Genomic DNA, 17,325 nt, shown 5'->3' on the forward strand with positions numbered 1-17,325 from the left:
CTTTGGATGTTTTTGGTTATATACATTTGTTTATGATGATTCATATGTATAAATTTACTTATGCGATCAAAAGTATGCCATCAGAGGTGCCACTTTAAGTAGAAGAACAATTCATCTCAAATTTTTTTGCTGCTCCTGATTTCTGAATAGTTCACCACATACTAAAAAATTACCAGATACAACATTAAAACGTATTTCTATGCCTACATAGACATATAGTGTGTGATATAGTCTTACAAAGCTTATCATTCATTTCTTAACCCAAATAACCTAATATGTGCAATTTTAATTAGTAATAAAGCTAATAACTAAAATCATTTAAGTTTTTGTTTCAGGTTTTTAAATAATTCTCACTAGCTATTTCATATGCAGTGTGAAAAAACGAATGTTTTTATTTCAAAATGAAGTATGCGGATGTGTAAGTGTCTGAGTTCGTATGATTTTTCAGTCTCAATTTCGGGCTGACGCCTGTATGCGTTTGTTTATTTTTGTATAAATGAAAAAACTTGTACCAAACACGTCGTTGATCTTTTTTTTGTGTGAGATGAATGATGCTGTGAATGAGTGTTTTTGAAATAAAATGTGTTTTGTTTGTTTAAGTTTTTGTTTAGGAACGCCTGTAACATAATCCTACTCTATGTTGGTAATCTTGCAACACGTTTGTCTTACTGTTGTTGTCGATATCAATTTTGCTTAAATTTTATTCTGTTAAACAAGGCTAGAATTTATATACATGCCCTTCATTAGCAGGTTTTAATTTTTTTTCAGTTTTTTTTTTGATCTTTGATAAATCAGATGATTGCACGTTTCCCCCAAAATGCACACATAAGCTGCAGTTGTTAACTTAAATGCAATGAATGTTCGTGAAATTTTGCCACCTAGACTTTCAAAAACTGTACTCAATTTTCTATCTATCGAATTATTATTTTTCAAATTCGCTTGATAATCCTTAAATTTTTTTTGTTCCAATCTTGACCTAGCCTCATTCGGTAAAACAGTGCTTTTATTGTTGAGATGATAGTTAAGCCATACCGACTACACCAGTGAGAGGCGTTCTGAGGAGAGTAGCGACGAGCAACGCCTCTCACTGGTGTAGTCGGTATGGCTTAACTATCATCTCAACAATAAAAGCACTGTTTTACCGAATGAGGCTAGGTCAAGATTGGAACAAAAAAATTTTAAGGATTATCAAGCGAATTTGAAAAATAATAATTCGATAGATAGAAAATTGAGTACAATTTTTTAAAGTCTATGTGGCAAAACTTCACGAACATTCATTGCATTTAAGTTAACAACTGCAGCTTATGTGTGCATTTTGGGGGAAACGTGCAATCATCTGATTTATCAAAGATAAAAAAAAACTGAAAAAAAAATTAAAACCTGCTAATAAAGGGCATGTATATAAATTGTAGCCTTGTTTAACAGAATAAATTTTAAGCAAAAATTGATATTGACAACAACAGTAAGACAAACGTCTTGCAAGATTACCAACATAGAGTAGGATTATGTTACAGGCATTCCTAAACAAAAACTTAAACAAACAAAACACATTTTATTTCAAATACACTCATTCACAGCATCATTCATCTCACACAAAAAAAAGATCAACGACGTGTTTATGAGTTGTACATGTTTTGGTACAAGTTTTTTCATTTATACAAAAATAAACAAACGCATACAGGCGTCAGCCCGAAATTGAGACTGAAAAATCATGCGAACTCAGACACTTACATATGCGCATACTTCATTTTGAAATAAAAACATTCGTTTTTTCACACTGCATATGAAATAGCTAGTGAGAATTATTTAAAAACCTGAAACAAAAATTTAAATGATTTTAGTTATTAGCTTTATTACTAATTAAAATTGCACATATTAGGTTATTTGGGTTAAGAAATGAATGATAAGCCTTGTAAGACTATATCACACACTATATGTCTATGTAGGCATAGAAATACGTTTTTAATGTTGTATCTGGTAATTTTTTAGTATGTGGTGAACTATTCAGAAATCAAGAGCAGGAAAAAAATTTGAGATGAATTGTTTTTCTACTTAAAGTGGCACCTCTGATGGCATACTTTTGATCGCATAAGTAAATTTATACATATGAATCATCATAAACAAATGTATATAACCAAAAACATCCAAAGTAGACTTTAACCGTGCTTAGATTTACAAATAAAAATTGATTACAATGCCTATCTACACGCACTAATTTTATGTATCCAAATCTGATTGGTAATCTGTACCCACTTAGCATCTGGTGAAACAATCTAGAATAATGAAGAGAAGTAAAAAGAAGAATTTGGATTGATTTTGACATCGAATTTATTTCCAATTACAATTATTTATCCTAAATTGATTCAAAAACGTTTTGGAACAACATGCTTGTACATCTTTTCTGATATAACATTTCCAATACAAGCAAATCGTAAAGCATGTAAATATCGAACATGCAATGCACACAATTGTCACATAATTATATTACTTTGTAGTATCTGGTTGAACATAGTACAGATACAACACGTAGTAAAATGTTCTAGAAAATCTCGACTAATCTGGAACTAAAGCTACGTTGAGTTTGATTTGTGGCTTAACTCTTAGCTATTGTTGCACTTCTGAACATATAAACAAAAAAATTAACAATTACACATACCGATAAACACGCGTAAAAAATCAAACAAGGACTTATATACATAAATTTTAGTTTATTCGAACCATTCGCTTATCAGCCAGTGATAGATCATATACAGCGTAGCCAAATTGGATAAGTTTCCCAGCAGTTAAACGAATTCTGGTGAGACTAAATCAGGTTAAAATGTAAAGGGTTTTTTTTGAAAATCTTTCTGGTTGTGGACTGACATCTATACCCAATCATAAATCTCAATCAAACATAGGGAAATTTATGTGTTCATTTTACATTAGTCGCTGAATACAAGAGATGAAGCTGAGCCCAAAACTATGCTGTGTTTTATTACTTGTCCGAAACTGTTCAATTTGAAGAAGAGTCGATAAAATTACTATCAAATTTAGAAAAGACGTGGTCTTGATTATACAAAACAAAGCATTTATCAGCTATTTCATTTCCAATTCACGATAAGACTTGTTCTGTTTTTAGCGCAATAACAACGCCTCTGCAGGCGCGTGCTTTCATCATTTGAATCATAATTTTACCCGTTTCAATTCAATGTTTGCTCTCCGTTACCGCAAAACTTTAAAAAACTGTATGTGCAAGTTTTGACTGATTCCGCTCAAGAACGTACTATTTTTGACAAGACTGCTCACGGAGATTTTCTTTCCTTATTAGACAACAATTAAATTCAAATTATGATAATTGGATCACTCTAAATCACATATTTTTCATTTAGTTTATCTGATTCCATTTATATCTTTTAAAAACATGGATAAAAGGCCATCAGAAAAGATGAATTTTTGATCATCGGAGTTTATATCATCGATTCAGCGCAAATAGCCAAAGTTATGCTAATCAACGATCTAGATTTACTCATCTCCTTATGAGCGCATTCCTCTTTCGTATAGACAAATTGGATCTTCCCAGGATGTCGAGAGGCCCAAGTCGGCCTGGAAATAGAGCCACCAGCTTCACCTTGTTACTCTCGTTGCAGAAATCAGTCTAACAGTGAGCCCTTGGTGCAGTAGGCAGACAACCGATATTAGCCAAATGTAAACGCCAGTTGCTCGCAAAAAAAAACAAGAAAAAGGATCGGAGCGCATCAATCTCTGTTATACGTGGCGTCAATTGAAAAGTTTTCAGTCTGTTTTGTGTTTTGTTCTGCTTTTTTTCAAATAGTTAAGTTGAATTTATTAATGTTTTAGCTGTTTGTTTTGTAAACTAAATTAAATAAAACAAAAAGAACAAAAGTTTTTTTTTTGCTCTTAATTCTTCAAAATTATGAAAAATTTGTGTTTCATTTAGAATCATGTCTAAAAAACGGTCGTTCTAGAAAATTCAAAATCGCAAAAGAAGATTGGGATGTTTATTTTGCACAAATTTAAAAATTTACTGAAAGTTTTCTTTATAACTGAAAAAGGAGTTGAACATCAGCTTAGAACAACTCTTGTTTTCTCTAAAACATACCCTTAACCGTTAGTTTCATCATAGTTAAAAGATTGTTTTCTAAGATAATATAGCTCAAACTATCGATATTGCATAAATACGGGGAAAAAAGATGAAAAAAAGAACAGTTGAACCTGTATCAAATAGCTTTTTCAGAACCAAATATATTTTTTCAAACAATAAAAATTTTGATGGTTTAGCAAGAAAACAACATAATGTGCAACTCTAGTCAATGTAACTTGGTGTACAGTTAAACCTGCAGCCTAATCGTCAACTGAAGATATATCAAACTACTGAACTAACAAATGAATCACAAAACAAAGTTTTTTAAAAAAGATTACAATTCTTAGAACAATGGCTAAAATGTTTGTTTGGAACCAAAACTTCCACTGTCTTAAATTTTCTGTACAAAAATAAATAATTACTTAAAAGCAATTTCGATATGTCAAAAAAATCTAGTCGGACCGTCCAACAAAAAACTTTCAACAATTTGTTTTGAAATTTTCCCGTCCTATGCAAGTTAGTAAGCCTTGGTTTTTTCTTCTGACCACTAAAAGCGCTTCTCATGACTCACTGGTCAATTTTGAGTTGAAGTTTGATACCTTTAGAAAATTCGTTTGGGAGATCAACAGACCTATTAAAAAATTGTTTATCGCCCTTTTTTATTTTTTTTCAAAGATGAACAACATTGCTAAATGGTGTAGATGAGTCGGCTGAAAGCTGGCATTTCTTTGCAAATCTCTGCTTGCGACGTTTGCATTGTAAAAATCAATTTGTGTATGTAGGTTTGAGTGTATTTGAATATATTCATACGTAAAACGTAATGACTATATTTTTGTGTGAATATTTCTAGTAATGTATAAACAAATGCAAGAAATAATACTTTTTGTGTATGCGTGTATGTATGCAAGTTGATGTGTTTGTAAGTATGAGTACAATTTTTTTCCTTATGCGCTTGTAAACCAAAACAATTGTAACTAGAAGAATAACTATAATCCAACTTGAATTTTACTAAGGTTTTTAGTTTTTCTTGAAAGTTTGACAAGATACTATAAGCATAGTATATATTTGCGTATGTGTGTATTTATGTAAACTGTATGTATCTATGTAAAAGTGTACAACTTTTTGCATGTATAAATGTAATTCATCATGTATGCACATACTATTTGTGTGTATTCATTTGTGTATTTAGAAGTTATGTATATTTGTATGTTTTTATGTAAGTAAAACTTTTTGAATGCATGTGCGCTTGATTGAGTGAATGAAGACCAGCAATTATTTTGTATCAATGCATGTTTTTCAGTTTAAAAGCATTTAAAAGTTAGCTGGTTTGTAAGTTGTACAAACTTATGATTGAAGTTTTATGTCCGTTTAAAAGGAAAGCGTGTACACATGAGTAGTTGCATGCTTGTAAAGTACAATCCATGTCTTTTTGTAGGCAAGTACTTATGAATATTCGTATATGAGTATGAAAGGCACGTTTATATGATTTTATGTAAAGACATATGAATGCCAGTCTGTAGTGCGTGATTCTTTTTTGAATGCAAGTTGGTTTGTGGGCTTACATGCGGTTGTATTTTAAAGGTCAGCAGAAACATTAAGTAAAATCTTTGCATGTGTGTAAGCAAAACTTTTCGTATAATTGCTTGCAGCTTTAAAAGTATGTAAGCAAGTATGTAAAACTTATGTATAGATGGTAGTTGTTTTGCATTCTTCTTAAGTATAAGACTCTATGTTTGTTTTCATACCTTTATGTCAGACTTAATTTTTGAATGTTTGTATGTATGGAAATATTTTTGCATGTAATTTTATGTATGTAATTTTGTGTGTATGGTTGTATGGATGTCTCTAAGTAACATTATTTTTGTATGTATATATGTAAGTACGTATGTATGTATCTATATGCATGTATCTATGTATATATGTGTTTTGGAAGTTTGTGCTTATGTATACATGTATGTATGTTTGTTTTCAGTATGTGTGTATGTAATTGTTTTTGTATGTAAGTTTCTATGAATAACCTTATGTAAGTATTTAAATGTGTATGAACAAACGTATGTCTAATAAAATACGTATCACTATATTTTGTAAGAACGCATTTAAGTTTGCAACTTATGAAAATGTATTTATGTTTTTATGTTTATACAAGTATGCAGCTTTATATGTTTCGTGGGGTATGTATGTTTGAGTATAGTTGAAATCGTTTATTTTATTTTAAATAAAAGTATATATCTAACTCAATCCAAAACTTTCTTATCTCTCTTCTTAAGTTTCTCGAACATTCCAGAATAATCAACCAGATACTATAATGCTAGTTTTTTTTCGTTTTCTTGATTTGCGAAACAATTTGATAAATTTTTTTAAAAATTTTTTCCTCGAAATATTTGATCTTCCAGGTATCCTCATTATGAACAATTCAATTTGAAAAAGTGGCATATGCAGCATTGAGTTTAATTTCAATTTATCTGTAGTTATGGATTATGAAAAATGTTTTAAATTTGTAACAGGAAAGATCAGTTTTCAAGTTTTCACAAAAAAATGTCGATGGAAGCAGCAAATAACAAGTCCAATTGGAGACAGCATGGAGTCCAAACTGTTTGATGAACTGCTGCTCATTGAGATTACGATAACCAAATTATTAGAAAAAAATGATGGTTTATTGAGGAAAATCATTGACCGTGCAGACGAATACGATCGATGGAAGAAAAATACATGCGGCTGGTAGAGCTGAAGACGGTAAGCGGGCACAGTTTAAATGACAGGTACTGTATATTTGAAGGATGATTGATCAATCTCTAAAAATAACAAATTTTCAATGGTTTTCATTTGAAAATTCATAATGAATCAAACTTATAAACCAACAGAAGTGAAGCAATTGTGTAATCAGATAAACAGTCAGTACCACTTTTTTAAATTCAAGATTTATTTAGTCGTTAGAGCGTTTTATGAAATAGCTCGAAATGCTTACGCCTTTTGTCTTTGAAATTAATAGCAAGTCTTTCTGCATTGAGGCTCAAAGTTTTTAATTCCTCAAAGTAAAACTGTCTAACAAACTTTTTATTGGCAAGCTTAAGATAACACAACATAATTGATGTTTATCGAAATGCATTGAAACTACAAAATGGCACTTACAACATTTCGGAAACTGCTGTAGCCAATTTGGTGTGAAAGCATTGTTTAGTGTGAAACAGCTATCATCCTGACGGAATCCGAAGATTCAGGTAGAGTGTTAATGATAAGGCTTGATTTTTTATCTTACAATTTCAAACAACTAACTGTTTTTCGAAGACATGTTTTGTTAATACAGAAGACAAATATCGATGTAAAAATGAGAAGAAATATCATGATGCGAACTGCTTTGATACTGCTAGTGATCAGAACGTGAATCTGAAAGCTTGGATCACCCCAAACATATATTGAAAGAAAGGTTGAATTCTTGATAACACAATTAGTTGTTGATGAATAATCGAATATTTTGGTCAAAAAGCCACCGTATTTTGAGAGGCATTAGCGTAATCATGGAAACATTCAAAAGACCAGATTTATATTAAAAAACACTCAAAATTTGATTTGTTGAGCAGAAGGTTAATCAATGATCATAACTGATAGTGCTTCAAATTTTTGAATAGAAAGCTCTAGCTAAAACCAATTTGAACTTAATCAGAAGATACTGAGAACAGTTGACCAGATTGTAGTATCAAATTAAAAAGTTAATTATTTGCATATTCTTTTAATGGAAAAATCAAAAAGTTTGGATGGTCAAATTATAACTCCGAATTTATATCAAGTTTGTATCCATAACTTGTCTTAGTTTGTGTTCAGTCTTTCCCGATTGAGTTTGCTTTAATTTGAAAAACTGCTTTCCTTAAAGGTCGCAAATAAGTTTTCACCTGCTTTATTTGATGGTCACTCTGTTCTGTCGTATATATTGGTACACAAATAACAGTTTTCCTCCAGTTTCTAGGTCCGCTTTGATGAATATTTTCAAAAATTCTGTTAGCACAATAAAGTTAAAAATAAGTACTAAACGTTTTCTAGAAGCTCCGGAAATTGTTTCCTTTTTATTATAAAAAGTGGTATATGCAAGTCTTAGAAATGGCTGCAGCAAAACTAAGTGTTCATCAGTGTTCTCGTTTTTCAAGATCTTTAGCCACTTCAACTTATTAGCTCTTTCAACCTTTCTATAAAATCGAAATTTTTTTCATAGATTTCAGACGTTTTTTCAGTCTCCTGTAGACACGGAAAATGGAAATGTCGAAAATTTCAAGCCAACTTCATTATTTTATAGTTTTCAGTGTTTCGTAATTTTTCTCTGTTTTTTACCTTCAATTAGCTTAAAGTAATTTTTCATTACTATTTCGATCATATTGACCATTAATTTTTGCCTAAATAGAGGTGGCGGCCGCCGCACTTGACGAATTTTCCTTTCTTCGAGATTCAGCAATCAAACATGTATTTTTGAAGGAAATCGTTCACCGCAGCCAACAGCTAAGCTACGCTGCCAAAATCTTGTGCTTTCCTATATACCATATAGTTTGGTTGCATATAATAGGTATATAACGTCATTTTACATGTAAACAAGCCAATACCCCCAAACTTTAGAAGGGAAAACATGCACCAACCAAAACTTAATTCCATTCCCATTTCCATAAAGTGGCTGGAAAATTACCAATTTTAACCCCCCTTAAAACATGCGTGCCCGAAAAAGTAGGGGCTTTAACCCCTTTGGGGGTTAAAAGTGGTAAGTACAACGGCACACCAAATTTGGGGGGGGGGGTTAAAAGTGGTCATTTTCCTAGCCACTTTTACTATACTACTATCATCTTTCCTAGGCACTGTTGAAAGTTTCAAAATTTTAATATGCAATTAAAATAAAGAGTAATTGGTGCGTCATACGATGACTCAGTTGATCCCAAACAGTTTATTGGTCAACTGAACTTTAAGGAGATAATCAAATGAAAGCAAGCTCAAATTACGGATGCAAGAGCAAGCGTCTTATAATCGGGAACTAGATTTTTTACTTTTTTCCGGTAAACAACTTTTCTTACAAGAAATTGAACTTGCTTTTTCATTGAACCCTTACAACTTCCAGATTTCTTCCCACTTGAATGGAGGTAACGCGATTAGTTTTACAGCCTTGGTTCCGGGTATGGAGTCCCGGTTCGACCTTGCTTCTTTTTCAGCTTGTAAAAAATTGAAATTTTTTCCGGTAAAATTTGAAATAACGGATTTTTGAAATTTTATCGGCCTAAGTGCCACATCACAGATTTTTATTGTGCTGTAACCACGTATCAAGATAGTTTTTGGTGTTGAAAACTGTAGTTTTAGCGGGAACATGAAAGTTTTCAAAGTTTTGTATAAAATTTTTTTTTTCGGCTCAACGGGTCTCTGCTCAAAGATTATCGGCTTTGTTTCCGTTCCGTAAGTTCTGTTGTTTATTTGAAAATCAGATGATTTGCTTGGCATGTTAATTAAGTTAGCGCTTGATAAAAAACAGGTAATATGAAATTATTGGGATTGGGTTTTTAAATTTTTTTTTGGTTTGAAACGCTTTCTAATTTTTTTCCTTTACAGAAATGTTGCAGAAATTCTTTTTCTCGAAATTTACTCTACAGAATTTTCAAACAAGGGGGCTCAATGGTTAGACCGACTGCCTGCCTCCCTTTGTTCCTATATAACCCTCTAGTCTATATATTTTTTACTTTGCTCCACTTTCCACAGACTTCAAAAAATATACGGGGCCAATATTTCTTTTAGTTTTCTCATCAAATTAACCTTCTAAATCTGATGTTTTTCGTTCAAAAGATAAAACGGATTGTTACAAGCCCCCTGTAGACGGGCTACGCTTAATTTGTTCCATACAAAATATTGTGGCCCTCGGAATGGTCAAGTATTTAATTAGATTGACCGCTTTTGATTCTTTTCGACTTTTCTCAAAAAATACTGGACGAAAGCTGAGTTTTTGCGTGCAATCGAGAAAAAAAATTCTACGGATCTCTGTTGCATAACCAGCTGCACCAAAAAGTTTTTACACGGAAAGCTATGATTCTCGGGAAAATCAAATTTCTGATTTATTGGCCATTTTTGGAAATTTTTGACTTTTCTCGAAAGCTACTGCTAATTTTGGGTTACATGTTCCATCGAGAAACCCGATTTTGGGAATATTTTATGCTTAAGCGGCCACTTGTTTCTTTTTGCACAGAAAAAAAAACTTAAATCTTTTGTAAAGTCAAGCTATTGTTCTTTTGAACGTTTTTCTAGAAAGTTTTTGAATTGTTTTAGAAACTACCCTGTAAAATCTGAGACGAACAGATCAATCGAAAGAACCAGCTACAAAAAATTTTCCGACAGAAGAGGTAACTGCTTTTTGCGAGCGAAATGTTATGTTTTTGGGAAGATTCCAATCTCTCAAAAATTTTACCTCTTCCCACTTGTTTTAGTATTTCACTAACGTTTTGGGCGGCCCATTTTTGAAATTACCCTTTTTATCCCGCATCAGTATAACAAATTCTAAAAATACCAAACAGCTACCTCCAGCTTTAGCTGGGCCTCAGGCAGGGTAACTTTTATGTAGGCAAATGAATTTTTTCGACTTTTTTTGTTTGTGTTTTATTGCAATTGATGAGAAGCTCCGCTTCGCCCGTGTTACTAGCCCCCCTTGTGCAAAAAGAGATTCGTTACTAGGTTCAGATTTTACATATGCTTAATCATTGAATAACTCTTCATAGGCATTTCGTATTCAGGTACCGTAGGGGGATAGTTAAAGACAGGGACGGATTTGGGGGGAGGGTTGGGGGGACAACCCCTTGCCCCCCTCCTCAGGGATTCGACCCAAAAGGTTCCCCCTTTCTACTATTTTGACATATCCATTTTTGGCTGACTGAATCTTAAAACTTTTCTAACGGCGTCAAAATATTCTAATTTTGAGGGGGGAGCTCGCGCCAAAAAAGCGCGATTTTTTGGTCAACTTTTTCCAAAAAGTGCCTAAAAACGCCTTTTTTTGGCCGGTGTTTTCAAAAATATGCCTGCGGTGCAAAAAAATGGTATGAATGGGGTTTTTATAGTGAGTTGGTCGACCTAAAAAAAAGTTGGACATAATTTTGAAAATCCGCGCCCACCCCCCTCGAGAAAATCCCAGATCCGCGCCCTGGTTAAAGAGATCCAAATTAATTTACCAGTAATGCGTAGTCATATTGATTCAAATCTGGTGCCGTCTGCGCGTCATTATGAAGTTTTTTGAGGCCTTCTTCGTCTTCTTGAACAATAATAAGCTGCCTGTTCATATTGTTAAGTTTTTCCAGATGACGGTCAACCAAGTTATAATTTTTCGCCAGAATTTCTTTTCGGCTTTTAACTTTCTCAAATTTTATTTTAAAATTAGCCAGTGCAGCTTGCAGAAGTTTCTCTTGCTCTGAAACTTTTAATTCGAACATCGCTATTTTTTCTGCAAACGGCTTCACGAAAAAGTTTATTTCAGCTTTCATTTTGTCACACCACTCTTCACGCCACTTTGCTGCTTCAGGATGGATCAAAAGACATTTAGACTGAACACAATCAAATGAGCAACGAATAGTTTTGATCTTACGGGCAGCTGGCGTCGAGAACATCTCTATATTAAGCTGTAGATTGTAAAGAAGAGTCCACAGACTTTTTATTTTTTGAATTGCAATTCGTGGAACTATAGCTTGGATTTCGAAATCGTTGAGATGTGATTCAAAATCGCTTGGCTTTGTTTTGACTAGGTTGCTGTAAAATATGGACCAGTCCTTTGGTTCTACTGTGAATCTGCTCTCTGTGATCTCATGAGCAACTTTCGACTGTATAGACATCATTTTATCCCAAATAGGCTTGCTGTTTTCATTTTCAAGAACAGGTATTGTGTCTCTTCTGGTCAAGCGCTGAGCGAGGAGTTTCTGGAGTGCTTCGAAGTCTGAAGGTATCTGATCAACTGCTCGTGAAAACAGACCACTAAGTTTTCTGCACTCATTTGAGCGGATGCCTTTTTCCGAAGCTATAGCAAAGAAACATGAATCGATTTGAGCAAGCAGCACATTTTCCCACAAGGCTACGTAGCTGATCCAATCTTGCGTCACTTGAAATGTCTCGGGTCTTTTTTCAGTCGGCACACTGTAGCTCTGAGCTTCATTTTTCTTCAAATTTCTAGAATGTTCTAGAATGCGTCTGTCCCAAATGACAAGATAGAGGTCTCCGTCCAAATCACCCCCACTCATTTTGTCGGGTTCCGGTCTTTGTCCTTTTGTGCTGAACAAGATGACGTTTCTCAATTGTGACACAGGATTTTCAGGGGGAAGTGAGACCGCATTGAGTACTCGGATGTCGCCAGGCGAATACGAAGGACTCCGATAAATGACAACCTCACCTTTAGCCAATAATGGCCATTTATCCATTGAGTCAGTCAGTCAAATTTATATCAAGTTTCTCAAAAGAATAAAATTTGAAACTTACCTTTGATACTCAGATCTCAGAATAATCTATGAGCATAATATCTTTTCCTATTAGCAATATCTTGTTTTGTTTTTAATAAAAAGAGAAACTCAAAAATAAAGCTGAAAGATAAATGGCCATTGTTGCCTTGAACGAATCCAAACTCGTTGAGGACTACGCATTGGCCTTCTTTCAGATACTCGTGAAGATACTTGGGAAATGCAGCTCCTATCATTAGTCTAGCACATGCCAGTGGAACCTGAAGTTTTTCGGTGGAAACTTGCTGAAGCATCCCAGGCAGAGAGACGAAACCAGGAGGCACTACGTTTATCGCATGTTTTCGAAGAAGTTTTTCAAAGCAGTTAGTTTGTCTGGTTTTTGCGTATCTTTTCAGTGCAACGAGAGGGTCTTTTCGACAGTTCGTGATTTCTCTCAAGTGTGATTCTTGAATTGAAAGCAAGTGACTCGGTGCAATAGTTGAGCTCAGTAGGGCAATAACTTGCTTGTTCAGTTTTCCCTCCAGGGGTCTCGTGGTTGCTGATACAATTCCCAACTTATTTTGTAACAATTTGGACACATTTTGAGAATGTATGCCTTCAATTTTCATCAGAGAAGGCCGTAGAACTAATCGCCGCCTGTTTTTATCGCCATAGTCGACCACGAGCACACCTTTGCATAGAGCGCCTCTTCCATAGTATCGAATCTGCCACACACTGGGAAGAGTTTTCCATTTTTTCTGGAGCTGTGGGTTATTGTTCCATATCCAGTTTGCCAACTGGTAGGACACAGATCCACAGCCATCTGTAAAATTGAAACCATTATTTTCTATGTCAGAATTCTGGATTACTTGAAATTCGGCATTTTGGGGCAAGTCAACAATGTATTGGCATCCGGTGAACAGTAGTCCAACGTATTTGGTACGTTTTTCGACACCTTTTTTTCGTTCAAGGTCATGCAAGTTCGGAATAAACTCGTGAATCTGGTCCTCACAATCCTCTAGGGATCCCTGCATGAAGTAGAACGACCTCCTCTGAAGTTGAGAGCTGCTACAGCCAACAATATTGTAAGTCTTACCTCCATTGGCGGTTACGCCTTTTCGAAGAATATTCTCAACCAGCCTGTCTTTTGTCACTGTTGCTGTTTCACCTGGATACTTTTCATCGCAGATGAAGTTCAAAACGAAAAACTTCCGGCTAACATTGACGTGGGTTAACTGCTGATATTCGCGAAATAAGGAATTTACCTCGAATTTTTTAGAGCCTACAAAAACTTCATCTTTCAAATTGAAATCGAATGCGCGAATGATGTTTCTGTTGAGGATCGGAGTTGTTTCGTAATTAAATGCTGATTTCCACGTTATATCAGGAATTTCGACTGCAGTTTTAGGATAACCAGTTTGAAATTTGCGTTTGATTTGTTCCGCTGTTTGAAAAATGTCGAAGGCTGACATCTTATAAAAGTTGATGTGGTTTGTTTACCAGAGAAAATGAATGTCGAACTTAGCAAAAATTTAAAATTATACATGCGCTGCAAATGCTTGAAAATCGAAACTCCAAAAGCATATAAGGTACACTACCAAAAAGCAAACGCTATATTTATGGTGGTTAATTTTGTAACGAGCCGCAGTTCATTTTTACTCTAACTAAGATGTTATATCTTGAAAATGGTTATACTTGATTCAGAATTATATTTGTCAGATAATGATTTTGAGCAAAGTCTGTAGTATATTTGTTAAAATGGTCGTCGTCAATGAGCAGAATGGTCTAAGAGCACAGAAACCTGTGTCGGTACAGAAAAATAAAAAAGCAATTATACGAACTAATGAAGAAAACACGAATTACAAAGGTCAAAGATAAAATGAAACGGAAAATAATAGATAAATCAAGTAAATTCATAAATTTCTGTTGAAAGACTTGAAGAAGTTACTCAATTCATGTATAATTTATTTATTTTTATTAAACATTGACGAGCGGTCTTTCTTGTTTTGGAGACTTGTTACATTTTGTTTCAGAGTGATCATTCAGAAAAGGATTTCACCTATTTGAGAGGTCTTTAGAAAATTAGTTTCCTCTTAACCAAGGTTGAAATTGTTTGAGTTTCAATGAGAGGGTTGGAAATTAATAGATATTGGTGAAGGATAGTCTGGAGGTTTCGTTACCTTTTTATTTCTTGTTTATATTTATTGGTTAAACAGGGACTCTTGCGAAATATTTTTGCCTTTGGTAAATGACTTCAGTAATTTTTTTCTACCGTGTGTTTTTTTGAATAAGTTTGAATTCAAGGACTTTCAATCATCCAAATCAAGGAACATACTTCTGTTAAAAGAAGTTTTTACTATAATTGAAAATCGTTACATGAATTCTAAATTAACCAGCTCGCAATTTGAAGCTTTTGTTGTGTTAAACTGAAAAAAAAACCAAGCTAGCACATAACTGCTTCCCGTGAGAAATGACATGGCCGGTAGAAGACGTACTCCCAAAAATCCCGTACCTTTATCGAAAAACAAGTAAAGAAGTTGAAAACAATGAATACAATCAAGCCCAATAATAGATATTTTGTTTGCACTCTCCGTGCGTACGTTAAAGACTTAGATCAGATTGGCTTCGAAATAATCAATAGTGGTAATTTGCAGAATAAATATCACAATTAACGCTTTTTAAGTTCACCCAATACACGTAAAAGAACGTTGAAGTTATTTAAAGCCAAGATTGCTATCACGCCGTTAGACCCATTGAAATCATCCTGGAAGAGGATAAAAACCAACAGTGTTCCACTGGTACGTGTTGAATTCCAATGGGGTTTCCAAAAAAGTCGATGCCCGTTCCGCCGCGCATAAACACGTTTTATCCATTTTTATTCGGAAACATTGAAGCAAAGGTTAAGTAAACACAAATAACTGCGCGACAGATGCTTAGACACATGGAGAGAGGATATTAGGAAAGGCCCTGTGTTACTGTTGAACCGCATGATCCACGTAAAAGATACAATCGCGAGTAGTAGCATCCGAACCATCCCGTCGTAAGCCCGAACAAGCCTGGTAAGGTGAACCGAATTTTTAAATGAACTTCTAAGATTCACCGTACATCCTTAAATAAAACCTTACTGGTGGGTTCGGGCCTTTTCCAAAATTCAAAATTTTTAATTTTGCGTTTCCAAAAATTCAAATAAGTCTCCGCGAATATAGAGGGTATGTCCTTCCAGGTGGGGGCTCTCGTCCACGATCAAATATCACTCCTTTTTGTGGCGGAGGGTATCACTTCGTCGTTGGTAGTTCATTAATACACTCGCCTTATTTTCTCTGCACTGAATTTGCCTAAAAACGGCAAATGATAAGATGTCCACATATCCTGGGGCCGAATCAGTAGTTATTGAAAAAGTTTACATTGACGAATACATGGATTTTTTCGAAGACGTTAAGCAAGCAATTAAAGTTAGCCATGATTTGGTTTCGTTACCCGAGATGGGGTAATGTAATTTAGCTAAAATTGTCTGATGAAATTACCTTGGCAATGAAACCGGAGATTTACAAAACACTTTCTTGACCCTTTAAGGAAAAGTTAAACGGTGCCGAACAATCATCTTACGTCTCATCTTAAATGGGCCGTGTGAAAGTTACAGAGTTGCAGATTGCCCTGTTGTGTTAGTAGCCTCAAACACCATTACGGTCTGTCATTGGCTTACGGATAATTGAATAATTAGTAGCCAAAAATGAGATGACGGGTTGCCAGAAAAAACAAGAATCTGGTCTCCCACTTTAAGGGCAACTTATTTTTATCCGCATTTACTTCAAAAAGCCTGTTGGTTTTTTTGAGTGTGCGACTCTTCAATTTGCAAAAAAAAAACTCAAAAGTTTTTCATCCTTGGATAAACTCGCGACCAACGAAAGCGCTCTCTATACCTAAGCAAGAGCTTCAAGATGCTCTGTTCGCCATACGACTGAATAATTATATACTAAAAGCACCTACCATCAAAATTAATTATTTCTCTATTCTTTATTATTCCTGGTTAAAAAGCATACCGAGGTTTCTTGCCGTTTTAGCATCTTTTGGTTTCAAGCCGCTCAATTTTGTAATATTGAACTTAGGGGGCCTTAGGTTGTGCTGACCTTGAGTTTTTGAAATCTTTTTTAGAAAATCAAAAAACAGTTTGTATACCTTTCGAAAAAAATCAATAGTCAAAGAAGTGTTTGGTGTACCACAATGGCCCTCATTGGGCCGGCTTTTAATCAGCTTATAATCAAATGAGACAGAAAGTAGCAATTATCCTCAAAATTGGTAAATTATCCTCAAAACTGGTAACTTTTTTCTCCGTGCGACAGATTTAATCATAAAAACAACCTTTTTATTTAATAATCTAAGTAAGCTACAAAACTTTAGACGAAGGTAACTTATGAATAACAAGCTATAAATTAAGAAAAAACTAAAACTATGCTTTTTAGTAGAAAGAAAACTAGCAAACAAGAAACAGTATAGCCTGAAAGTTTAATTAACTTGCACAAATTATAAATGAAAACTTGAAGAGTGAAAACTATTTAACTTTGATAAGAAAAAGTCAGCACTGTGCGCATTTGGGAAAAATCTACAGAAAAATTTATTCAGCCAATTTTACCATTTGGAAAACTGGTTTACACTTCAAGTATTGAAACAAAATTGGAACATTTAGAATTTTTACTGAAACGTCTTAAAAAATCTATAAGAAATCGATGTTAAATCAATCAAACGCATACAACAATAACAAAATTATTTTGCCTTTCAAGAACTACATACTTATGAACTGCTAATTGCTGTGCAAAAAAAATGAAT

The 17,325-nt window shown here is 34.1% G+C and overlaps 1 protein-coding gene across 1 annotated transcript in view; it reads right to left on the minus strand.

Annotated features, from left to right (window-relative positions):
* Positions 1 to 12,758, minus strand: part of LOC134839176 (uncharacterized) — a 26,304-nt gene extending 13,546 nt beyond the window's left edge. The window contains exons 1-2 of the mRNA XM_063854640.1: positions 12,671 to 12,758; positions 11,254 to 12,458 (exon numbers count right to left, since the gene is read on the minus strand). Of these exons, the coding sequence (XP_063710710.1) occupies positions 11,254 to 12,458; positions 12,671 to 12,758 (1,293 nt within the window). The remainder of the gene's footprint in view (positions 1 to 11,253; positions 12,459 to 12,670) is intronic.
* Positions 12,759 to 17,325: the final 4,567 nt, after the last annotated feature.

Source organism: Symsagittifera roscoffensis, chromosome 1, assembly GCF_963678635.1.
Source record: "Symsagittifera roscoffensis chromosome 1, txSymRosc1.1, whole genome shotgun sequence".
In the NCBI taxonomy this organism is placed as follows: domain Eukaryota; kingdom Metazoa; phylum Xenacoelomorpha; order Acoela; family Convolutidae; genus Symsagittifera; species Symsagittifera roscoffensis.